Source organism: Sphaerodactylus townsendi, linkage group LG03 (assembly GCF_021028975.2).
Source record: "Sphaerodactylus townsendi isolate TG3544 linkage group LG03, MPM_Stown_v2.3, whole genome shotgun sequence".
Classification (NCBI taxonomy): Eukaryota; Metazoa; Chordata; class Lepidosauria; order Squamata; family Sphaerodactylidae; genus Sphaerodactylus; species Sphaerodactylus townsendi.
In genome coordinates this window covers 1,826,726-1,852,176 of record NC_059427.1, presented here as the reverse complement: position 1 = coordinate 1,852,176, position 25,451 = coordinate 1,826,726, and the positions used below count along the sequence as shown (strand labels likewise).

The 25,451-nt window shown below is 47.0% G+C and overlaps 2 protein-coding genes across 2 annotated transcripts in view; both read left to right on the top strand.

The window, feature by feature from the left end:
• Positions 1-5,358, top strand: part of LOC125428554 (zinc finger protein 420-like) — a 577,239-nt gene extending 571,881 nt beyond the window's left edge. Inside the window, 2 exon segments of the mRNA XM_048488860.1 lie at positions 2,199-2,618; positions 2,820-5,358. Coding sequence (XP_048344817.1) covers positions 2,199-2,618; positions 2,820-4,681 — 2,282 coding nt within the window. The 3' untranslated portion in view covers positions 4,682-5,358.
• A 12,226-nt stretch (positions 5,359-17,584) lies between these two features.
• LOC125428844 (putative zinc finger protein 75C) lies at positions 17,585-23,409 on the top strand. The gene is made up of 6 exons (XM_048489546.1): positions 17,585-17,762; positions 19,233-19,983; positions 20,142-20,190; positions 21,835-21,893; positions 22,139-22,265; positions 22,907-23,409. Exons 2-6 carry the CDS (start codon positions 19,570-19,572, stop codon positions 22,924-22,926), a joined length of 669 nt encoding a protein of 222 aa, XP_048345503.1. The 5' UTR covers positions 17,585-17,762; positions 19,233-19,569; the 3' UTR covers positions 22,927-23,409.
• The last annotated feature ends 2,042 nt before the right edge of the window (positions 23,410-25,451 follow it).

Here is a 25,451-nt window from a genome sequence, read left to right as displayed (position 1 = left end):
AATAAAGGGGATGTGGAGTTCTTCCCATCCAAGCCCATGCCAGAAAAGTTTTCCCTTTTCCAGAGTTTTTTTAAACTCAAGTTACTAAGGAATGGGATAAGGCCATTGCAAGCAGGCAGTATCCCAGTTTTCTTTGTAAGCTGTATGCTGCACCAATGACATACTTCAAGTTTCTCATATAGATGCTCTGGTGGCGGCTCATCAATCGACCGGCCTGGTTTCTAAGGACGGCCACGAACAGATCAAGGAGGCATTGGATAAAAAAGCCGACCAGTTCTGCAGGCGTTCCCATGAGGCTATGGCCATGGCAATTAAATCCTCAGCCATAGCCTCCATTATGGCCAGAGCTTTTATGGTCTGGACCAGAACATTCTTGGAGCTTCTCCCCAGTACTGAGACTAGGATGACAAAAGGGATGAATAGGATTTTGAAGGCGGCCTCCTTTGGAGCTGACGTAACCCTGGATACTCTTACCTTTTCAGCTAGGTATAACGACCAGATCCCGACCAGAATGATGTAACCATAAAGAGTCTCTTTATTGATAAAAGTAGCAACTTAAAGGTACATACAATAGCTGGCAGAACAAGGCTCAAGACAGCACAAGCGAACTCTGACTTCTCAGAGTTCAAACAGTAACATAAAAGATCCAATATTCTTCTTCCCCCCCCATCAGAAGATAACGAAAGCTCTAGTAAAACTCCCCAGGAAACTTTCCCCAGAGATAGAAGCATGTTTGCTTAGCCAAGTGTCTGGGCATTTCGCCAACACTTTGGGCACGAAACTACTTGGGCATTCCAAGGACAGAGCAAAAGCAAGACACAGATCCTGACACTAGGGCCATGACGTCCTTGGTTGCTAATAGGAGACTTTTATGGTTAAGGGCCTGGCAGAATGATTGGAAGGCCAAGGCTATGGTCACAGCATTTACATTTCAGGGCAACAAACTCTTCGGGGAGAAGCTTAAAAATATTTTGGTGGAATCCAAGGACCATGTTGTTGGGTTGGATGGGTGGCAGTTCTTTGCTGCCAGCCGCTCTTCCCCAGGAAGTTGCCCGCCTGTATCTCCATCCATGGTGGACATGAAGCCTGGTGTGAGCGGTGGTGAGATTTGTCTTAATGTCAGACTTCGGGTATGAAAATAGCAGAAACAATAGAATTGTTCTAAAGTCTTTATTTCTATCCGTAAAGTAAACATGAGCAAAGATAAATCTGAAGAAATCCACGTAAAACCTCTATCCTGTATTCCTCACTGGTCCCCGCCCCCCAAAGCCAAAAGGTGCTAACTCTACTCCTACAACAAAGCAAAATTACAAAGCTGGGAACAGTTCACAATTCTGATAAGATAGTTCCATTGGTACGTCAGACTCCAAGGCAGGAGGCATTGATAACCGGACACCTGCAGAGAAGAAAGAGACACAGAACTCTCACAAATGCCCGCCACCCCCACCAGACCAGCCTGGGCCTGACACACAATTCTTTCTGCAAAGCCTTTGTTATGCATTTTCCACAAAGAGAAGGTAGTCCTGTGTACAGACCCTACCTTCATCCCAAAGGTCAGAACCCAGATTCCTAGGGAGATTTGTTGACATAAGCTGGACATTAGAAGAACGATGAAGGTCTTTTTAATAAGAACACCGGAATTCAAACGTTCAGAGGCTTTATTTATTTCTGTGACTAATCACAATAAAGGGCAAAAGCTATCTTTGCAAACAATCATCAATAGAGAAAAGGAGTATAAAAGCCTTGTCGTTTCCACAGCCTCTTGGTTTTCCATCCGGAGAGCAAAGCTCTTGTCAGGCTAGTGTGACTTTTCCTGATACAGTTACAGAACAACTTCATCACAGTAAGTGAGTGGAATCCACCCATTTTAGCATATAAAAGTTACAGTGAAGCTGCATAATCAATTAGTGAGAGCATCCCCACAACACCTCAAAAGATCTTCATGACAAGTCAAATGTGAACGGTGATGGAAGGACGCTTTGCCACTTTCCCCCCTAAAAGTGCACAGGGAGGGGGGGCATTGAGGAGGGCTAGGGTGGATGTAAAAACTGGTCTGGCTGGGAATAAGGTGTAACCACCAGCTCAGTTGAGGTGGAAAAAGGTCTGGTAAAGGAAATGGTCACCCATTAAAGAACTATACCTGATGTGCAGCTGGGCTTCTTGCATAGGTTCTGACTGGACCTCTTTCTTTCCTCTAGCAGAACACATAGAGGAGACAGTTGGGAGATTTCAGCAGTTCTCTGTGGAAAAAACCAAGGATGAAGACTCCAAAGCAAACTTTGGAGATGGAGATGGACCACAGAGACAGGAGGGAAGCCATTCAGACAACAGAAGGAATAAGTCCGTTTTACCCCATGGGGGAAGCTTCTGTGAAATCCCAGTTGAAGAAGAAACATCAAGCAAAACAAGAAGGAACAAAGACCTCCATTCTAACCAGAGAATCCACTCCAGGGAAAATGAAAACGAAAGGTTGGCCTTTGGAAAGACCTTCAGTGAGAATATCAGTCTTATTTCCAAGGAGCAAATCCCCTCAGCAGAGGAACCATATGATTGCATGAAGCGTGGAAGGACCTTCAGTCGGGAATCAGTCCTCGCTTCTCATCAAAGAATTCACTCAGGTAGGAGCAGTATAAATTGTGAGACTGCATACCAAACCTTTCTGATGCAGAGGGCTTTCATGTCCCTTTCAAATGTCTATTAATGTACCTTTCAGTGCATAGCAGGAAAAAGTAAGTGAAATATTTTCATGTGGATGGAATTTTGAGGGAAGATCAGACCACCGTGTGTGGATGCTAACAGGATCTCTCTTTTTATTCCAGCAGGGGACAAGCAGTGGAATGTGGGAAAGGAGGAACTGCATCAGCTATTGCCAGGAAAGGGGAAGGATGAAGATTTGAAAGGCAGCATTAGGAATCAAGGCAGACCAAAGAGGCAAAAAGAAAGTCACATGGTCGAGATAAGAAATAAACCCATTCTTGACCATGGGCAGAATTTCTGTGAATTGAGTCACATGGTGGAGGAAGCATATAAGTGCTTGGAGTGTGGAGCAACCTTCACAGATAAAAACCAATATGAGATCCATTTGGAAATACACAGTGGAAGGAAAACCCATCAATGCTTGGATTGCGGTAAAACTTTTCTTTGCAGATTAAAATTCCTTAGGCATCAGAGAACACACAAAAGAGATAAGCCTTCTATCTGCTCAGACCGTGGCAAGGACTTCTCACAAAACTCAGAACTTTTTCCACACCAAAAGATACATTCAAGAGAGAAACCATTCAATTGCTCAGAGAGGGGAATGACCTCTGGTAGAAGGGAGGGGAATGTAGATCTTCTGAAGCGCAGTATAATGAGGGCACATAAATGCTTTCGGTGCGGGAAATTCTTCAGTGGCCGATCACATCTCCTTGTGCACCAAAGAACCCACAAAGGAGAAAAACCTTTTGAACGCTCAGAGTGTGGAAAGAGATTCAGTCACAGTAGCACTCTTCAACAGCATCAAAAAACTCACAAAAAGGAGAAACCTTTTAAATGCCAAAAGTGTGGAAAGAGATTCAGTCGGAGTAGCACTCTTCAACTGCATCAAAGAATTCACACAAAGGAGAGACCTTTTGAATGCTCAGAGTGTGGAAAGAGATTCAGTTGGAGTAGTGGCCTTCAACAGCATCAAAGAACTCACACAAAGGAGAGAAATTTTGAATGCTCAGAGTGTGGAAAGAGATTCAGTCGGAGTGGCCATCTTCAACTGCATCAAAGAACTCACACAAAGGAGAAACCTTTTGAATGTTCAGAGTGTGGAAAAAGATTCAGTCAGAGTGGCCATCTTCAACGGCATCAAAGAATTCACACAAAGGAGAAACCTTCTGAATGCTCAGAGTGTGGAAAGAGATTCAGTTTCCATTACATGCTTCTAAAGCATCAAAGAAGCCACATAAAGGAGAGACCTTTTGAATGCTCAGAGTGTGGAAAGAGATTCAGTCAAAGTAGCAACCTTCTAGAGCATCAAAAAACCCACACAGGGGAGAAACCTTTTGAATGCTCAGAGTGTGGGAGGAGATTCAATAAAAGTACAAATCTTCAACAGCATCAAAGAACTCACACAAAGGAGAGACCTTTTGAATGCTCAGAGTGTGGAAAGAGATTCAGTCAGAGTGGTGGTCTTCAACAGCATCAAAGAACTCACACAGGGGAGAGACCTTTTGAATGCTCAGAGTGTGGAAAGAGATTCAGTCAGAGGAGCAATCTTCTAGAGCATCAAAGAAGCCACACAGGGGAGAAACCTTTTGAATGCTCAGAGTGTGGGAGGAGATTCAGTAAGAGTACAAATCTTCAACAGCATCAAAGAATTCATACAAAGGAGAGACCTTTTGAATGCTCAGAGTGTGGAAAGAGATTCATTCAGAGTGGCGCTCTTCAACAGCATGAAAGAACTCACACAAAGGAGAGACCTTTTGAATGCTCAGAGTGTGGAAAGAAATTCAGTCGGAGTGGCACTCTTCAAAGGCATCAAAGAATTCACACAGGGGACAAACCTTTTGAATGCTCAGAGTGTGGGAGGAGATTCAGTCAGAGTAGTAGTCTTAAAAGTCATCAAAGAACTCACACAAAGGAGAGACCTTTTGAATGCTCATAGTGTGGAAAAAGATTCAGTGAGACATCAGAGGACTCACACCAAAAGTGACTGGCTAGGAACCAAGAAGTTTGAACCACAATGACTAAAAATAATATTATAAATATAATTTATTCTTAAGTGCAGTTGCCCTTTAAAGGAGTTAAAAATGTAAGCCTGAAAATGTAAAAGACATACATTTAAAAATCACACAAAACTGCTCAATTGGTTGCACTGTAAAAACCAGCAAAACCATATGTGTATCGTCCCTTCTTCAGTGGTCATAATACAGTGCTATTAATAAGGCTGCAACCAATTTGAAACTTTCTTATACCAATTTTTTTAAAGATGGCATTAACTGAAATAGACAACCTTCTATTTCACAGAATTTTTTAGCTAGATATACCCTCATGCATAACTGTACAGTGTGCCCTGCAAATTTGCTCTTGGTGTTATCTTGGTTTAAAACGGAGATATTACTGCTATTTTCTTTTGCCTTCAAGCCTCTTGCAATTCTTATAAGAGCAAATGCTATGATTAGGGGAATGGATGAAGGTACTTCAAATGAGTCTTATTTGAAGTGAATTTTTCTTGTGTGCTAGAAAGTAGGCTTGAAGATTCGGGTACAACAAATACCAGATTCGGCCTGAATGGGCAAATTTTGGCATATTCGGGCCAAAATCAGCCGAATATGTCCTGCCCGAATATAAACGAATTCGAATGCAAGGTATTTTGGCTTTTGGGAGGGGTTTTTTTGTGTTTTTCATGTTTTGGCCAGCAGGGGGTGCATTTTTAAAGCTGGCAGCACTGAAATTTCAGGGTATCATCCGGAGACTGTCCTGATGTTACCACCTGATTTGGTTCAGGGAGGCTGAAGTTATGGACCCTCAAAGGGGTAGCCCCCATCTCCTGTTAGCTCCCATTGGAAACAATGGGGGATGGAGGCACCCCCTTTGGGAGTCCATAACTTCACCAAACTCAGGTGGTTTGGCTATTTAAAATATTAAATTGTATTATGTAGCAACTGTCAAGACATGATTCTGAGCATAACCTTCAGACGCTTGTTGTTTTTCTTTGAAGCCAGGTGTTTATCTTCCCTGGCGCCTAGCCCAGAAATAGCCTGTGAACAGTGTCAGAATCCCCAAAAACTGAAACAAACTCATGTATAGAACAGTAGTTTATTCAGAGATGTGGATCTTCCCTGGACAAAGCCAGAACTGACTTTGCCCACGCAAAATCCCGTAATTAAAATGGCTTTCACCCCCCATCCTGGGAAAGCGCGCCCAAAAGTAACTGTAAGAAAGATAACAGTGAAGATGCCCGGCCACTGACCTTGGTCAGCACCTGGAATGTAAAATCACACACAGGAAACAGTCGAAAAGCAGACAGTAGTACATTAACCCATTCCACCCCCCCACCCCCCATCATACAGAAAGCAGCATAAGCAAATCCCCAGATCTAACAGGCCCCCTGACAAACAGTTACTGGGAAAAGTTGCCGTCCTTGCTCGTTTGATGGGAGGGGGTGTGGGGAATGTCTGTTGCTATCTGCTTGTCTGTCTTCAGACTTGTCTTTACCCTGGTTTGTGTACCGGCTTAGCCTGCCAATAAAGAACTTTTGATTCAAAGTTACTTTGTCTGGACTCAAATGGTTCCTTACATTAAGAGAAGTCTCTAATACATCAAAGTCTCTGATAGTGGCTTTTTGATGGTTCAATCTCTTGAAATACCAGTTTCCATGTCTGGGATGGAGCAGGAGGGTGAACAGGAGCAGGAGCCCCTCGGGACAGTTACAGAAGAGACTCCATTATCCCCTACAATGAAGCTTCTTCCTTGCTGGACTCTACTGTTCCCCAAAGCCCCTGCACCTTGGACTTCAGTGAAACCACGCAGGTGGCGGTAGGGATAGGAACTTTCATTGGAAATCAACAGAACCTACCCTCCTCCTTGGATACTCCTGTGGGTTACAAAAATCTATTGACGGTCAGTTTGCCCATGGACCATAAGTTGCTGGATCCCGGTGGGGGTTCAGCCATGGATAAAGCGCCTGTGTAACCTCTAACTGTGGGTTCTGTGGGGCAGAACTTGGAAGGAGTTGCAACAAATAAATTTAAAACAAAATTGTTTACTTTTCTTAACAAATAACACTTATTAAACATTAACATTTAACATTTACACTTCACAGTCCTGTTAAGTTGCATTTCAAGTCCTTCTGTTTACAGTCTTGTAATGCCAATTCTTCCTTCTGGTGATTGGCTTATGAAGACTTCAGAGGCTTGGTGAACTGGATTCAAGATGATGAAGGTCCCCAAAAGAACTCCCATCAACTACATACACAGAAAGCCCTGAAACAATAAATGCTAACATTTTCCAGCAAATACAGCAAAAATAAACAACTCCCTTCCCATTAGTTCCCTACAACTTTGCAGTTACCTTAAACAAGGTGTTAAGAGCTTATAAAGAAATAAATCAAGGTCCCTTGCTGGTAGCCTTGCTTCGTCCAACTTCATGAGTCTGTACAGCCTCCTGCTGCTTTGAGTCTCCACCCCTTTCTGGGTCAACCCATTCTGAACATAGGGGTTACACCTGCACTGACCCAACATATCATGACTCAAAGTCGTGTGGATTACAAACCTTCGGGAATTCGCTTCGTCTCTGAGGAATTATCAACAATCCATGGCTCCACGCGTGCATCCATGGAGCGTTTCATAGACCACCAATTTGAAGATACCCTGGCCCTTCAGCATCACCAAACACTGGAGCCAAAGCACTGGAGCCCAAAGATCACCCCAAAGATCCTAACCGTTCCTTACTCTTGGCTGAGCAGGAAGAATCAGCCTTGCTGCTCCAGGGAATGCAAGAACAGCTCAACAGAATGGAGTTATGGGCTATGCAAGCTGAGGCGGAGTTGGAAGCCCATCTCAGGAACCAACTGGCCTGGGACATGAAGGACCAGGCTGCCCAAAATGAAGAATGGGCACTGGAGTGTGCCCGTGCGGAGCAGGGCCTCGTTGGCGTGGGACTGAGCTCCGGAGAAGGGATGCATGAGACTCAATGAATTCTTGAGATGCAACGGCTTGAGGAAGCTCGCCAGGAAGCAGAAATGGCCCTGGCGGCTCAGTGAGCCCAGGAAGCCAAAGCCGCCCTATTGTAGCAGGATTGGTTACATATACAAACCTGGAGAGATGCTATATTCAACCATGAACTCCAACAGGCTCAGGTAGCTGGGGCCACCGAGCAAGAAGTAGAGTTCCAACGCACTCAAGCAGCACAGGCAGCCAAGCAAGAATTAGAGCACCAATGCGCTCAAGCAGCAAGGGCAGCCGAACAGGAATTGGAGCTCCAACGTACTCGAGCAGCAAGGGCAGCTGAACAGGAATACGATCATCTATGAACCCAGGCAGCCCGTGAACAAGAACGACAGCGAGCCCAAGATGCTGCCCAGGAATTGGAACACCGACATACTCAAGCTGCCCATGAGTACCAACACACCCAATCAGCAGCCCATGAGGCATGAATCCATGAAGCGCAACAGGCCCTAGACGCTAGAGAAGCCCAACACCATGCAGACCAACAATTACGTAATCCACCACAAGTCTTGCATCGAGTTAGGCGGCCCGATCCAAGAGCTTCGACTGGTTATGTTCCCCAAATGGTCCCAGGTTCACAACCGATGTTTCAGGCCAAAGTTCCTTTGGCTTTTCCCGGTATTAATAGACCCAAGATTCTTGCCTTCTTTGACCCCCAGCAAAACTACCCTACTTTCTTATCCAGGTAGATGCCCACATGCAAGATTATAATGCAATGTATCGCACCGAAAGAGAAAAAATCAGGGACATAGGCTCTACCTTGGATGAAGCCGCAGCAGAATGGTATGTAGAACTTTATAATCGTAATACAGGTGAATTGGAATCCCTACAGAATTTATTGTATGCTCTTCGAGCCCGCTTTGAAGACCTACATGCCGGACCACAAGCCAAACGGGACATTTCCGGAGCAACAGCCCTTTCCGGAGCAACAGCAAGGGACCGGATTACTCCGGTCCTATACCAACTGCACTGGCTGCCGATCGAGTACCGGGTCATGTTTAAAGTTTTGGTTTTGACCTTTAAAGCCATTCGCGGCCTTGGCCCTGCATATCTAAGGGACCGTCTCTCCCTATATCGCCCTTCTAGGCCCCTCCGTTCATCGGAGGCAGACCTACTGGTGATCCCTGGCCCCAAGGCGATCCGGCTGGCCTCTACAAGGGCCAGGGCTTTTACGGCTCTGGCCCCTACCTGGTGGAACAGGCTTCCAGGTGAGATCAGGGCCCTGCGGGATTTACAAAGTTTCTGCAGGGCCTGTAAAACGGACCTGTTCCGCCAGGCGTTTGGCCAGCCGGGATGATATCAACCGCAATAATAAGTAAACATCTGGCCTCCCGTGGGTTCATAAAAGGGGGAATAGAATAGCTGAAGCCATCTCTAGTTTAATATTTTATGTATTTTAATTAATTTATATATATGATGTTTTAAATTTTTATGTTGTTGGAAACCGCCCTGAGCCTTCGGGAAGGGCGGTATACAAATGCAATCAATCAATCAATCAATCAATCAATCAATCAATCAATCAATCAATAAATAAATAAATAAATAAATAAAGCTTCTTAAACAAGGCAACAAGTCATTTGTGGAATTTTCCAACCAGTTTTGAGTATTAGCCAGTAAAATTAATGATTGGCTGGATCAAATGTTTGCAGAACTCTTTCATGATGCCTTGAGCCCTGAGATTTGCAAATGGGTTATTATGAATAATAAACCTCAAACCCTCGCTGAACGGATCACTGTCGCTGGAGGCATCGCGGCACGCCTGGGACGTCTGAAATCTATTGAGCCCAAGGGACCCCCGCCACGCCACCCTCCACCTCCGACTGCCTTCCGCAAACCTCCTCCCAAGGAAGTGCAGACCACTACGGAAACCGTCTCCGATCGTAGAAGACGCCTAGGATTATGTCTCTATTGCGGGGGTCCTGGCCACATGGCCGCTAACTGCCTGGCCAAAACAACTCCAGCTCCCGCACCCAAATTAACGCCCAAACCAGCCACCGCTAAACCTCCCAAACCGAAGCGCGGCAGCCAAAAACCGCTCTTGCCTCTGATCCGGGATTTGCCAACTTGGAAGGCGAAGGCTCTGAAGTCAGATTTACAGTAACGCCAACCACCATCTCCACCAACCCTCCTCCAGAACGGGTGACTGAAGGTGGCAGGCCTATTATTCTTACTACAACCCTATCTAACCCAGCTAAAAACACTTGGATTATTGCTCACGCTTTGGTGGACTCTGGGTGTTCACAGTGCTTAATTGGGCCTTTGGTAGCGGAAGAATTGGGGTAACTAGCCACCCCCTTACAAAAACCCATCCCTTTCACTCAAATAGATGGAAGCCCATGGGGGGGGGGGCGCCAGCCTGTTTCAAAACCGAAAAAGTTCTACTGCTTTGTGCTGAACATTGGGAACGCCGTAGTTTCATTTTGGCTCCAACAGCCAAGCATCCAATTGTATTTGGCATGTCCTGGCTAGAGGATTACAACCCCACTATCCGGTGGGCAGAATGTTTAGTATGCTTTACTGATCCTCCATGTGGCAATCACATGCACAACACCCCTCCAGATCCCATGTTGGAGGTTCCAACCACTGTTTGTACTGCTGAGGGGTCTGATATCCCTGCCCACTACCAAGCCTTTCATCGCATGTTTGAGGAAACTAAATGCAATTCATTACCTCCTCATCGGGCTACCGATTGTAAAATTGAACTTCTTCCAGGGGCTAAACTGCCCAAGGGAGGTTTATACCGCATGAGTCTGCTGGAAGATGAAGCTCTCAGAGACTTCCTTGATAAAAACCTCCAGCAGGGTTTCATTCGAAAAGCTACCAAAAGCACCTATGCAGCCCCAGTACTTTTCGTAAAAAAGAAAGATGGAACCCTCCACTTATGCATGGACTATCGAAGCCTTAATGCTGTTTGTACCTCTAACAAATATCCATTGTCTTTGATTAAAGACCTTCTGGCTGCCCTGGGTTCGGACAAAATGTTTACAAAATTGGATTTAAGGAAAGCTTATTACCGGGTTTGAATTGCTGAAGGTTTTGAACATTTAACAGCATTTAACACCCAATATGGCCAGTATGAATGCCATTCGGGTTATCCAGAGCCCCCAGGGTGTTTATGTCTTCGATAAACGAGGTTTTGCAAGATTTATTGTTTCAAGAGTAGACTATTGTCAAAAAAATAATTTGGTCATCCAGGGACGTAGGTATAGCTTTTTTATGGGGGGGTTCAGGGGTGGGGCCACACCTTCACCCACCCCTAGGGCATGGCCATGCCTCCCCAAGCCCCGCCCCTGGCCTAGCGCTTATAAAAGCAGCTCTCTGAGGCTGGGGACAGCAGACTCCCCTGCCCTGCCCTCCCCTGCCCCCTACCAGCTGGGTTCCCAGCCGGTAGTTCCTTCTGCCCTCCCTTCTGGGCAGAGGCATAGAGGGAAAATGGAGCCTGGTGCAAAATCTGAGTTTTGCCCCTCCCCCCGGGCAGCTGCTGTGATGCTGGAATCCACCCCCAAACAGCATCACTTTCAATGGTGTTTAAACTAGAGAGCCCAAATTCTCCTTTTAAACCCACCTTGGAGAATCTGGGGCTGCTAGTTAAACAACATTGAAAGTGATGCTGTTTGGGGGTGGATTATCCCCCACCCTGAAACAGCATCACTTTCAATGTGGCGTAGTGGTTAAGAGCAGGTGAATTCTAATCTGGAGGAACCGGGTTTGATTCCCTGCTCTGCCACTTGAGCTGTGGAGGTTTATCTGGGGAATTCAGATTAGCCTGTGCACTCCCACACACGCCAGCTGGGTGACCTTGGGCTAGTCACAGCTTTTCGGAGCTCTCTCAGCCCCACCCACTTCACAGGGTGCTTGTTGTGAGGGAGGAAGGGCAAGGAGCTTGTAAGTTTCCTTTGAATCTCCTAAGCAGGAGATAAAGGGGGATATAAATCTAAACTCTTCTTCGTCTTCTAAACTGATATTCCTCAGATTCTCCCTTTAAATCCATGCCGAAGGGGGTGGATTTAAAAGGAGAATCTGGGGAAATTTGGGGGGTGCCTGCTGTCAGGGGTGCAATGGTTAAGCTAGAAGCACCAAACTTTCAGGATATCTTTAGGATACTCTCCTAATGATACCACCCAGGTTTTGTGAAGTTTGGTCCAGGGGGTCCAAAGTTATGGACCCTCAAAGATGTAGCCCCCATCTTCTATTAGCTCCCATTGGAAACAATGGAGGATGGGGCCACCCCCTTTGGGAGTCCATAGCTTTGGACCTTCTGGACCAAACTTCACAAAACCTGGATGGTGTCAGTAAGCGACTCTCCTGATGATACCTCCCATGTTTGGTGAAGTTTGGTTCAGGGCGTCCAAAGTTATGGACCCTCAAAGGTGTAGCCCTCATCTTCTATTAGCTCCCATTGGAAACAATGGAGGATGGGGGCACCCCTTTTGGGAGTGCATAACTTTGGACCTCCTGAACCAAACCTCACCAAACCAGGGTAGTATCATCAGGAGAGTCCCCCAAACAATCCCTGAAAGTTTGGTGCTGCTAGCCCAAACAATGCGCCCCCTTCAGGCCAAAAACAAAAAACAGTAAAATGTTTTTAAAACCCACAAACGGAGGGGTGGAGCTTCGGACCTGAAGGGGGGGGGGTTGAACCCGAGAAACACCCCCCCTTACCTACTTCCTTGTGGTCATCAACTATGCTAAATCAAAAATTTTAGTCTTCTCAAAAAGATGGAATCCACAAAACTGTGCCATTGGTAATAATTCTCTCACACAAGGTAAGGAATTCAATTATTTTGTTATTGTTTTTCAGCATAATTTACGATGGTCTAAACAAAAAGCAAAATTAACTAGAACTTCTAGCTGTTCAGCTTCTTTAACTACGCAATTCTTTTATACCAAAGGCAACCAAATTGTTCCAGCAGTGGTAAGAATATTTGAAGCAAAAATATCTTCTCTGTTGTATAGTTTGTTTGCAACTTTGGCTCCAGGAGTTTGACTCTAACATTGAGAAAATACAGTCCTCCTTTTATTGGAAAATCCTGGAAGTCCCAAAATGAATCCCAAATAGGGTAATCTATGCAGAACTGGGCCTACACTCTATTGAAACAAAAGCTTGGATCATGCTTTTAAAATTTTGGTTAAAAATATTTTTCAGGGTAAAGGAAAATTCATTATTCTACTTTAAGTCTGAACTAAGCATGTCCTAGTTATCCAATATTGAATCCAACATAAAAACTCTAGGTTTCTCTCTGCAATTTTTTGAACCTTTAAACGAGGAGTACATATTTAGGCTGCTCAGTCAAAAACTGATTGATATGGAATTCCAATCCCTTCATCCAGTACAACCTGCAGTATGTTCCCCAGACTCGTTAAACTTACGCACCTTACATGGAAAGATGGCACAATACTTCTTTAGCCTCGACAGTCCATCTCATCGCAGAGCATTTATGCTTGCCAGAGTAAATGCCTTTCCTTCTAAAGTTGTCCGGCTGCCGTTCCGTGCAGTCACTCCCTGATGAGCTCCTCCGCATTTCTACGATAAGTTTTTAAAAGTTCTTTTACCTCACTCACTTTTTATCTACTAGCACTTCCTTTTAATCTAAAATTGTTTTATCATTCTTGCTTAATGCTGGCGATATGCCAGTTGCACTCATTTGACTGGGCTCTGTGTTACTTGAGTCTTTTAAAAACTTTTAAACCTATTATCTTCTAGCTACTATTGGCTTTAATTTAATTCTAGGTTTTAGTGTATTATTTGGTCTCAACACTATTGCTGGGCTTGACACAAGTGTCCTTTTATTAGGGTAACTAGAGTCTGTTCAACTTTTTTTTAAAAAAGTTTAAAAAAATTTAGTAACTGCTAGTAAATTGTTTTACTGTTTTATTGTTTTATTGGGTTTCGTTGTTGTTTTGGTTTTAGAATCCCCAAGCCTTAGGGCTTTGGAATCCCCAAAGCATTAAGGGGAAGTTTTAACTAATCAATTAAATTAAGGTGCCCACCCAGTTTCCAGTTCTGGTAATTCACCAGACCAGGCAGCTATGAACGCCCTGGCACAATTCCTAAGCCAAGTCCACGGTTTTAAAGACTATTGTAAAGATTATTTTGAAATTTCGGGCTCACTCCCAAGCTGAGTGAACAGAACCGTGTTAGGGTATGAAGCATAGTCACAAACTATCAGTAGGCGCTGGAAGAAACTGCAAATGACTCCCGGCAAGAGGCGGCGAGAGATTGAAGACAGCTGTTCTCCGCCGGTCAGTAAACAACTTAAGATAAATGACTATTACGCGTCTAGGAATGTAAGAACTGCTCCAAGTAACGAGTTTAATGTGCTAGTGTCAAACCGATATGCTTGAGGAGGAAGGGGAAAATGTAACAGAAAATATTGCTCCTACCCCTCCCTCTTTTGATAGTGGAGAACCATCAGAGAAATTACCTGACAGCACAACAGACCCTTTAATGCTTTGCAATTTGATAGCAGTTTCCCTCCAGGAAATATTTAAGCGCCTAAACCACCTCAACAACAGAGTGGACTCATTGACGGACTTAATTAAGGGGGCGAATACAAGATGTAGAAAGCAAATCCCAAATGGCTCTAGTGAACCAGAGAAACGAGATGAAGGATGTTACTGCAAGCTGAACCGTGCACTCCTTTCTGCAAAAGATAACCAGGCAACAATGACTTACCCACAGGGAAAAGTGACTTCTACTCCAAACTCCCAAATCAGCAACCTTAGACTGTCTGATAGACAGATTTGTCTTTCAGTATACCAATACAAGGGAACCCGACCTGCATGGAATACAGTGGCTTCCTTCTAAAGTTATGATTGGGAGATTTCAAGGTGTCAGAAATCAAGGCGTCAGAAATCCCCCCCTTCTCTTCCTTGGGCCCACGGGAGGCCAGATGTTAATTTGTAGTGAAATTCGATGTTACCCCGGCTGGCCAAATGCCTGGAGGAACAGGTCCGTCTTGCAGGCCCTGCAGAAACTCTGCATGTCCCGCAGGGCCCTGATCTCACCTGGGAGCCTGTTCCACCAAGTAGAGATCAGGGCTGTAAAAGCCCTGGCCCTTGTAGAGGCCAGTCGGATCACTTTGGGGCCGGGGATCACCAACAGGTCCGCCTCTGAGGAGCGGAGGGGCCTGGCAGGGCAATACAGGGAGAGACGGTCCCTCAGGTATGCAGGTCGGAGGCCGCGAATGGCTTTAAAGGTCAAAACCAAAACTTTGAACATGTCCTGGTACTCGATCGGCAGCCAGTGCAGTTGATACAGGACCGGCGTAATCCGGTCCCTAAAAGCTGTCCCCAAAAGGAGCCTGGCTGCCGCATTTTGCACAAGTTTCAATTTCCGGATCATGGCCTAAGGTAAGCCCGCGTAGAGCGAGTTACAGTAATCTAACCTAGAGGTGACCATGGCATGGATCACAGTGACCAGATCGGGATGGGAGAGATATGGGGCCAGACTTTTAATTAACATCTGGATATTAAAATAGGTCTCTGGAAGGTATGTATATATAATTTAGCCTAACTTTGTGTCTTGGCATTTTTATAGCTGTACTGGCGGGGCCTAGCCACGCATTGCTGTGGCAATTGTCCTTCACATCACAGTCCGCAAGCCACACAGATGTCCATGCAGGCCCAATGATCCGCAGCATAACCTTTTGGGGTGGGCAAATGGAATCCCTCTTTCCCTTTTCAATTCACATTGTTATACGGTGGTGTCTTGGTTTTTTAGTATAATGTAACCCTTTCCATTCCACAACGGAACTGTCCAGAGTGCGAATCCCGCTGTCCATGAGGCTGGTTGACACGCCCAGTCCTGGCTTGGGTAAGGCAGAACTGGGGCAAGGAGGCTATCCCAGTCAGGCAGCAGAGGCAGGGTGGTGAGGCACTCAGATCGAGGCCAGCTCTCTGGGTTTTTAAAGGGCCTTGTGCAAAAGAAGCTAAGCCAGTAGTGTTGGTTCGCCCCCACCCCACGGATTTTCTTAGAAGAAAAAGGCAAACTCCAGCTTGCTTTTAATAAAAGAGAGCTGTGGCAAATATGGGTGAAGAAGTGGGTGAGTGGTGGTTGGATGTGAGGGAGGGCAGAGTGAGCTGTGTGAGGATGAGCTGGATGTGTATTGTGTGGTAGCAGTGGGTGAGGCACAGAGAGTGAAAGTTACCTGCATATGTGTGAGGGGGGGAACCCCTCCTGACGTCTCACATGGCAAAGTGTGTATGTGTTTCACTTCCACTCATATTACCTAACAGTATTACCTATTTACTGTTTTAACTGCTCATCTCTGCCCATCTGCACGAACAGTATAAGGGCATACCAACCACTCAGGCCATAGAGAGAGAGGCTGCATGAACATTTGAAGGGTGACAGTTAAAGACAGCCAGCTTCATGGCCTGGTGTGCCCGGAAAAAGACGTTTTACCTGGCTCAGGTATGGACTTTTGGTGGTAACAAAGGGTGGCAAAAACATAAAATCCAGTACATAATAAGATAACCAACAATACAGCAATTAAAACAGCAAAACCAACCATAGATGGTGAAACACTGCACCCATGGGAGGCCAATGATAGTAAGGGTCAGGTCGGCTGGCTAGATGAAAACGCTAGATGGAAACAGCACTGTGACGGCAAGAAGGGGGAAATGGTGCCTTTAGTAGCTGGGAGAGTTCCATAGGCCATGAGTTCCCTGGAAAGTACTCTGGAACCAGCCAACACTGCTCAGGACCTCCTGAGAAAATCTAGACTGGCCCACTGAGACAGCAGTCTCCCAGTGCAGTACTAAAGCAGTAACATAAGTTATAACCCACATGGAAGCACTCAGGGAATTGATGAAGAGAAGCATCCCAGAGAAATCGATTATACTAACTAAGTGAAGCCAAAAAAGGTTTTAAAAAGAAGGGGGGGGGGAGAGAAAGGGTGGTTGGATTCAAAATGCATGTGAAAAAAGGGCAAAACAAATTGCAGGGGAAACTCACAGCTACAATTTCACAGAGATATTCAGATGAAGAGCAACTGTCAGGGGGATTGTATCTAGGTGATTGAGATGCATTCCTAGCTCAATGTAAGTGCTACAAGATATATGTAACCATCCTGCTATATGTTACCACTGCCATTCTGGGGCATTCTTTTCTTTATCTTTTCTTTATGGCTTCAAACACTGAGTAGATAACCGGGCTTTCCCCTGACACTTTGGTCTCAGCTCGTATTTTTAGATTTTTGTCACTGGCTCCTAACAATAGCCAGTTGTCCCGCTGGGTAAGGATGCCCACTCTTTGCTTTGGCATTATCTTCCAACGTCAAACACCATACTTGAGCACCTTCTTAAAATACATAAAGGTCAACCTGTCCCCTGCTGGTGAACAATCGGCTGGCCCTTTGCAACTAGCTAACGGTGGCTGCCTGCAAAGGGTCAGCTGTGTTAGTTTGTCCTTTAAATGAAACAACCACCATGCAAAGACGTGGGAAGAAGGCCCTGCAGAGGGCAGGTGGATCTTCCCTCCCGATGGGGGCCACCCCTTGCCAGTCTCCCTCCAGGTGGGCCTTCGTGGGGCCAGGACCCCCTTCCACAATTGTCCATCTCTCTCTCTCTCTCAGCTGGCAAGGAGGATATTTCCAGCAAGCGTGCAGACTTTTATCCGCACTTTAATGAGGCTGGGTCATTTGCTCCGAAAACAAACACAGGGATCCTTTTGGCCCCAGAGGCTCCATCTGAGCTGCCTGCCCCCCTCCCCTCCTGAGACTCTTGGGGGGACCAGAAGGACCCTCAGCTGGGATGGAGAAGTGGGGGAGGGCGAATCCGTTTCCCCCTCTGCAGGGAATCCGGAGTGAGGCTGGGAACCCGGTGCAGCCTCTGGAAGGGGGAAAAGGGGTGGTGGTGGTTCCATTTTGCCCGGTGCAGGCAGTCCATCGAAGGGTTAAAGGGAAGGACTGACCGCTCCTAGAGAGGCAGAGACTGAGAAAGCCACGTGGCTTTCCAAAGTCACTTCCTGCTCTGCTGTCACAGCTGCAGCCCGGCAGTTGGCTGATGCTGTTGAGCGGAGGGGAGGCTGGTGGATTTCCTTTAAACATATTAACCAAATAGGTGAGCGATTAAAGGAGATCCGCTTTGCAGAATCTCCCCCTCCCTTTGAGAGTGGAGTAGCCCGGGGGGGGGGGGCGGGTAGGAGGCTGGCTGCATTTGGGGCATTGCAAAAAGCCCTGCAGGTCCCCCCCCAACAAGACTCCACAGTTCAGCTGAGCATCATGAACTGGGGGGGGGGGCGCTCCGTGTTGCAAAGCTTCCCCCCTCCCCCGACTCTGGCAGCTGCTCCTTGCTGCGTCTCTGCTCTTCTTGGCTGCTTCTGCTCCTTCAGCTGCTGCCTCTAGCAAAACCGCCTCTCTTGGGGCATTTCCCTCTGTCGCCCTTCCCTCTCAGCCTGGCTTTGGGGTGGGGCAAGCAGGGCGTAGTGCAGACCTGGGCATTACACGGCCCGCGGGCCACATCCGGCCCGCCGGATGACCCTGACTGGCCCCCCGCCTTGCGGGGGAGCGAGGTGTCTTTGAAAGCCCCGCAGAAGCCAGCAACCAAGGCAATTGGCTTCTGCGGGGCTTTCAAAAGCACCAGTCGATGAAAAAAGTAGGTCAAGGGACTGAAGTCTCCCCACTTGCTTGCTTGTCACAGTGGACAACTATGCAGGTAGGTTAAGCCTGTGATTCTGTGTGCCAAATGGTGTTGTGTGCAGAACTGTTGCCACTGATTCCAAGTTGATCTGTGCCCCTGTCTGTCACTGATCAGCCCCTATTATGCAGAATTGAGTTCAGCCTTTTGGCCCGGCCCTCCACAATATTTTCTGTTTCTTATGCGGCCCCATGGAAAAAATAATTGCCCACCCCTGGCGTAGTGGCTAAGAGCAGGTGTACTCTAATCTGGAGGAACAGGGTTTGATTCCCCGCTCTGCCGCTTGAGTTGTGGAGGCTTATCTGGGGAATTCAGATTGGCCTGTGCACTCCCACACACACCAGCTGGGTGACCTTGGGCTAGTCACAGTTCTTCGGAGCTCTCGCAGTCCCACCCACCTCACAGGGTGTTTGTTGTGAGGGGAGGAGGGAAAGAAGAAGAGTTTGGATTTATTACCCCCTCCCTTCTCTCCTGTAAGGAAACTCACAATCTCCTTTCCCTCCCGCCCTCACAACAAACACCCTGTGAGGTGGGTGAGGCTGAGAGAGCTCCGAAAAGCTGTGACTAGCCCAAGGTCACCCAGCTGGTGTGTGTTGGAGTGCACAGGCTAATCTAGTTCCCCAGATAAGCCTCCACAGCTCAAGTGGAAGAGCAGGGAATCAAACCCGGTTCTCCAGATTAGAGTGCACCTACTCTTAACTACTACGCCACTGCTGCCCCTTTGAGACCCCTTACAGCAGAAAAAGGGGGGATATAAATCCAACTCTTCTTCTTCTTCTTCTCCCAAAAAGGCCTGCAGGGTTTTTCCTTGCAAAGTTGCGTTTTTTGGAGGGTTCCCCTCTGTTTTCTCATGGGGCTTAAAGATGAATTCTGTTTTTTTTTTACTCCTGGCAGGAAACCTTCTTTTCTGTGGCTTTTGGCACATTTGGGCAGCCTTTACTGATGCAAGATCTTTCCATACAAGAAATCTGCCTCTCCTCTTGTGGTCTCAGACACCTGGGGCACTCCGGTCCCCCCTTGTTCAGCCACCAAGTTCTCCCAACTCGTCCTCGGGGGTCCTCAGATCGGCTGTGTGGATCTTCCGCAGTCTTCTGTGGCAGGGCTGGGGTGACCCGGCTCTTAAGGAGGACTAAGTGGTGTTATCCTGCTTCTTATTCCTTCTTCCCACTTCACGACAGCTTTATAACAGCCAGCTGGCCGGCAGAGGCTGACTGGAGAAGAAAGGAGGAGGATGGGAGAGCCGGACTCAGCTGGTCCGGAAGCAAGGAAAGGCTGTGGTGCCACAGATGCTGGGGGCAGAAGGGAACTCCGGGAAGGAAGAGCGCAGAAGAGCCTGGGAGACAATGACGTCCTCCCTCCAGATGTGCAGTGTCAGCAATTCAGGCAGTTCTGCTACCACAGGTCCGAGGGGCCCCGAAAGGTTTGCAGCCAACTCCACCATCTTTGTTGCCAGTGGCTGAAGCCAGAAAGGAACAGCAAGAAGGAGCTGCTGGACTTGGTGGTCCTGGAACAGTTCCTGGCCGTCCTGCCCCCAGAGATGGGGAACTGGGTCAGGGAATGTGGGGCAGAGACCAGTTCCCAGGCAGTGGCCCTGGCAGAAGGCTTCCTCCTGAGCCAGGCAGAGGACAAGAATCGGTGGTGGCAGGTAAGGGAGTTTCACCTAGGTATTGGGGGAGGGCATAGGATATGATCAAGGATACCCCTACAGTTGACATGGGATCAGCGACCTATTTGGAACCCACCATAGCCTGTCTTCCTCTTCTCATCAGCTTCCTCTTTTTGGGATCCCCACTTCTGTTTCAGATGCAGGAAAGGATCACAGGGGAGCATTCCCACAGAGCTACTTTTCCAGGTAAGAATGAAAGGGATGCTGTTCCCATGGGATGTCCCCCTTGGGTGCAGGTGGGCTGCTTTTAACCCACTCACCCCTGCCCCAGCCCTGTGTTGTAAAGATCCAGCTTCTCACTCCAGCTTCTCAGTTTACAAATTCTGTTTGGGGGCAGTGAAAACCTAGAATCAGTTAAATTTCACTACAAGAACATAAGAACACGAGAACAAGCCAGCTGGATCAGACCAGAGTCCATCTACTCCAGCTCTCTGCTTCTCTCAGTGGACCACCAGGTACCTTTGGGAGCTCACATGCAGGATGTGAAAGCAATGGCCTTCTGCTGCTGTTGCTGCTGCTCCCGAGCACCTGGGCTGCTAAGGCATTTGCAATCTCAGATCAAGGAGGATCAAGATTGGTAACCACAGATCGACTTCTCCTCCATAAATCTGTCCAAGCCCCCTTTAAAGCTATCCAGGTTAGTGGCCATCACCACCTCCTGTGGCAGCATATTCCAAACACCAATCACACATTGCGTGAAGAAGTGTTTCCTTTTATTAGTCCTAATTCTTCCCCCCAGCATTTTCAATGTATGCCCCCTGGTTCTAGTATTGTGAGAAAGAGAGAAAAATTTCTCTCTGTCAACATTTTCTACCCCATGCATAATTTTATAGACTTCAATCATATCCCCCCTCAGACGTCTCCTCTCCAAACTAAAGAGTCCCAAATGCTGCAGCCTCTCCTCATATTATCAGGTGCTCCAAGATAATTGGATGAAAATACTAAAAGGGCAAATTCCGGGGGATTTGGGGATATTGTCTTGCGAGGGTGAGGGCTGGAGAGGAAAATGACATAATGCCACAGAATCCACCCTCCCAAGCACCCATTTTCTCCAAGGAAACTGATCGCTGTAGTCTGGAGGCCAACTGTAATTCCAGGTGATCCCCAGGTCCCACCTGGAGGCTGGCATCCCTATCAGCACCCCTGCAAGAGGATAAATTCTGACATTATATTCAGCTGGGTCCACACCCCAAACCCTACCCTTCTGTGACCCCAAACTCTCCAGACATTTCCCAACCAGCAGCTGGCAATCTGCTGGCCCAAAGTGCCCTCCCTCAAAGCCCAAAATGGGCCTACTGATGGCTGTGCCCCTCCCCTTTGCTTTCACTGTCAGAACCAAACCTTAAACTGCTGTGGTTGCTCAGCAAAGGCCACTGAGGGCATCAGTTGCTTAAAGTTACAGGCTTTCCTTTTATCAAAATCAGGATTGAAGGACAGTTGCAATCATGAGTCAAAGGAGGGAAGAAGAAAAGAGTTGGATTGATATTCCCCCTTTCTCTCCTGTATGAGACTCGAAGGGGTTGACAATCTCTTTTCCCTTCCCCCTTCACAACAAACACCCTGTGAGGTAGGTGTGGCTGAGAGAGCTCCGAAAAGCTGTGACTAGCCCAAGGTCACCCAGCTGGCGTGTGTTGGAGAGGACAGGCTGATCTGAATTTCCCAGATAAGCCTCCACAGCTCAGGCGGCAGAGCGGGGAATCAAACCCGGTTCCTCCAGATTTGAATGCACATGCTCTCAACCACTACACGCTCCCCTCCCCATAAAGGGACCAAAATGCGATGTATTTAGAAAGTATAGAATGCCTTCTATTTACCTTCTCATCATTCCAGGTGGTGCTCTACATTCTTTTGGGGGCAGAGAGACAGCAGCTTTCATGCAACCTGTTCAGGTAAATGTGGAGCTCTGGATCTTGTCCCTGGGAGCCTCTCCCTTCCCTCCCTAGGCTGGGGAAAAGACCCTTCTGTCTCTTTCTCTAATCTGTTGATCCGTGCTCCTCAATGGATCGAAAATGGAAATGATGTAGATTTGAATCCCAAACATCTTCTTATACTCCTTTATTGATTGCCCTTACAAGGGGAAAATTGTTACCTTGTCTGTGAAGACAGAGGAGTGTGTGTGTGTTTCTCTTTTCAGAGTATGGTGACCTTTGAGGATGTGTCTGTCCAGTTCTCTGAGGAGGAGTGGGCTCTGCTGGATCCGGAACAAAGGAGGCTTCACAAGGAAGTCATGGAGGGAAATTATCAGAATGTGGCCTCTCTGGGTAAGGCTCTCCTTCCTTTGGATTCGTAGATGGTGAAGGCTGAAGTCCTTCCTTCTAAGAAGGACCTCCATCTCTGATCTCTACAGTTCAGGCTAACCCAATCTCAGCTCCCCGAAGCTAAGCAGGGTTGGTCCATATTGATGCTTCAATAGGAGATCGCCAGCGAAGTCTGTCTGGGGTCACAGTGCCATGGCAGGAAATGACTGGCCATCTCTGTCTGTCTGTGGGCTTGAAAAACCTACCAGGTTCCCATAAGTCGGGTGTGACTTGATAGCACTTTCCACCACCCCAAATGTGAACCCTGGTAGGACTCTTCCAATGGAGACGTCTCTGCATATTTAGCAGACTTCGTTCAGCTAAAATACTGGTTCGTAAACAAAAAGAAGGCCCACCCATGCATTTCCCAGTGAAGAGTCAGTGAGTTCATTGTTCTTGAGAGGCAGTGTGGTGTAGTGGCTAAATGCAGGTGGATTCTAATCTGGAGAACCGGGTTTGATTCCCTACCCCTCCACCTGAGTGGCACCTTGGGCTAGCTAGTCACAGTTCTTTGGAACTCCCTCAGCCCCACCTACCTAATAATATGTCTGTTGTGGGGAGAGGAAGGGAAAGGAGCTTGTAAGTCACCTTGAGTCTCTTTAGAGGAGAAAAAAATGGGATATAAATCCAAATGCAAACCCTTCTTCATTGGGAACGAAAACAGGAGCACTGATGAAAATCTGTGTAAAGGAGGTCAGAAGGGAGTTTATCCAGCAGGGGTGAGTTGGGATCTTATTTGAGCAGACTTGGAAACACACATTTCAAAGAATAACAATAATGATAATTGTATCGTATAAGCCCTCATAATTTCTTTTAGGAAATTGAAAAACATTTTTGCAAGGACATTGCAACCTTCCATACGAATCGAGGAAGATAAGCGTGGAGTGGAGAGGAAATGAACCGGGATCCTTCCGCTGTTCTCATTCTGCTGCGCGAACATCCTATAGGACGTTTATGAAGGCCTATGAGATGGCGACGAAAGAGGCGAAGAGAGCTTTCCTCTCCTCTTCTCTCGCATCTGCTAGCTCCCGCCCGGCACAACTGTTCCGTTTAATTCGGACTTTGACCTCATTACCTGCAGGTTCTACAAATTCCCAATTGGCTATTGGCTGTGAGGCATTTATGAGCTTTTTTGCAGATAAAGTCGCGTCGCTCCGCCAAGACCTTCCTGCTGCGTTGAATACAATCAGTGAACTAGAGGCTCCCTTGCCGTCTTCTGGCCCTTGTTTGGCCCAGTTTTCCCTGCTCTCTGAAGCCAGTGTCGACAGGGTCCTGGCTGCTGTTAGACCTACTACTTGTCCTCTGGATCCATGCCCCTCTTGGCTTATTAAAGCCTGCCAGGGGGAGCTACGACCCCACCTGTTGAAGATCATCAATGGCTCCCTTGAGCAAGGAGTCTTTCCGGGTGGGTTGAAGGAGGCAGTGGTCCGCCCACTCTTGAAAAGACCATCGTTAGATCCAGGAGATCTGGCCAAGTACCGCCCCGTCTTGGGTTTTAATGTGATTGTTTGTTATTGTGTTGTTCACCACTTAGAGCCCTTCGGGGGAGGGGGTATATAAAACTGATTATAAACAAACAAACAAATTCTGTGTATGCCAGGGTAGGCTTAGGCTCGGCTCATAGGTTCAGTAAAACCAGAACGCAGAGCCTTGAAGAACAATCCAAGAAAACTAGGATTCTAGTGGGTGAAATTTGGTTCTATGTCATGAACTTCTCTTGGTGATTTCTTGACTGCCTGGCTTCTTTTGAATTCAGGTGGGCAGGTGGCGACTTCCTGTTCTATATTGCAGAAAAAAGGAAGACAGCATATGCTGTTTTGAGCTCTTTTCAGGTTGAATGGTATACGTAAAACAGGTGTGTAAGTTTGTAAAAATATATATAAATAGGGGTTTTTGGAGGACATTCACTCTTTCAACCCTGGAAGGACTGTGGGGTCTCTTCAAAGTAAGAGGAACCCTTAGACTGCAGGCCTTTACCAGAGCCCCCATAGACTAGGAGGTCAGATTCTGCTTGCTTCAGGAGGGGGCTAAGATATTGCATCTTGGGTGAATCTGTCTGGGTGAGTCAGGCTTGGTTTAACATTCTGAATATTTCTTGGGGTTCTGGAAGTCACTTGTCAGTTTCTTTCCCCCAAAGAAGAAGAGTTGGATTTATATCTCCCCTTTCTGTCCTGTAGGAGACTGAAAAGGGCTTACAAACTCCTTTCCCCCCCTCCCAGCAAACACCCTGTGAGGTAGGTGTGGCTGAGAGAGCTCTGTAGAGCTGTGACAAGGTCACCCAGCTGGCGTGTGTTGGAGTGCACAGGCGAATCTGAATTCCCCAGATAAGCCTCCACAGCTCAGGTGGCAGAGCTGGGAATCAAACCCAATTCCTCCAGATTAGAGTGCACCTGCTCTTAACCACTAGGCCACTGCTACTCAGAAGAAGGACTTCTGCCTGCCAAGACTGATTTCCCAGCAGGAGAAGCAGCAGATCCGCTTGTCCAAGTTGTGGAAGAAACAGAAAGATTAGCAGGTATCTTTTTTCTGATGAGATGGAAGTGGGTAGAAATCTTCTTGAGCTAGATTTCACGAATGGAGAATGGAGTGATTTCTCATGAGGCTACAGCCAGAGAATGTCCAGGAAAGCTTTCTCATGTGTGAGACATTAAAATGGGGAATAAAATGTGGATTCTCCTTCTTTGGAAGTTTTTAAACAGAGGCTGGATGAACATATGTTGGGATTGTATGTTCCTGCACTGCAGGGGGTTTGAAGGCCCTTGTGGTCTCTTCCAACTCTATGATTCTATAAGTCTACGTTGGTTTCTACCTAAGCTTGTGAGTAAATGTTAATTAAATCCTCAGTTCTATATACATTTATTTGGTTTTATGCTGACTCGCTGCAAACCTGCTCAGGTTGGCTCAGAAATCCAAAGTTTAGCCTAAAGTCCTAAATTCTGTCTATATCATCAGTTTATGAAAGCCAAGGGCACAGAAACACCATGGAACAGCCTCTGAATTACCTCAGAGATCGCCTCAGGTCAGGAGGAGACAACAAAAGAGTTAAATCGATAACCCCTAAGTTAAAGCCTGGCTACATAGGCATTCTGAAGATCTCATGCAAAACACTTGCCTATATTCCCCAAGGCTCTCGCCCCCCCCCCCCCCCGC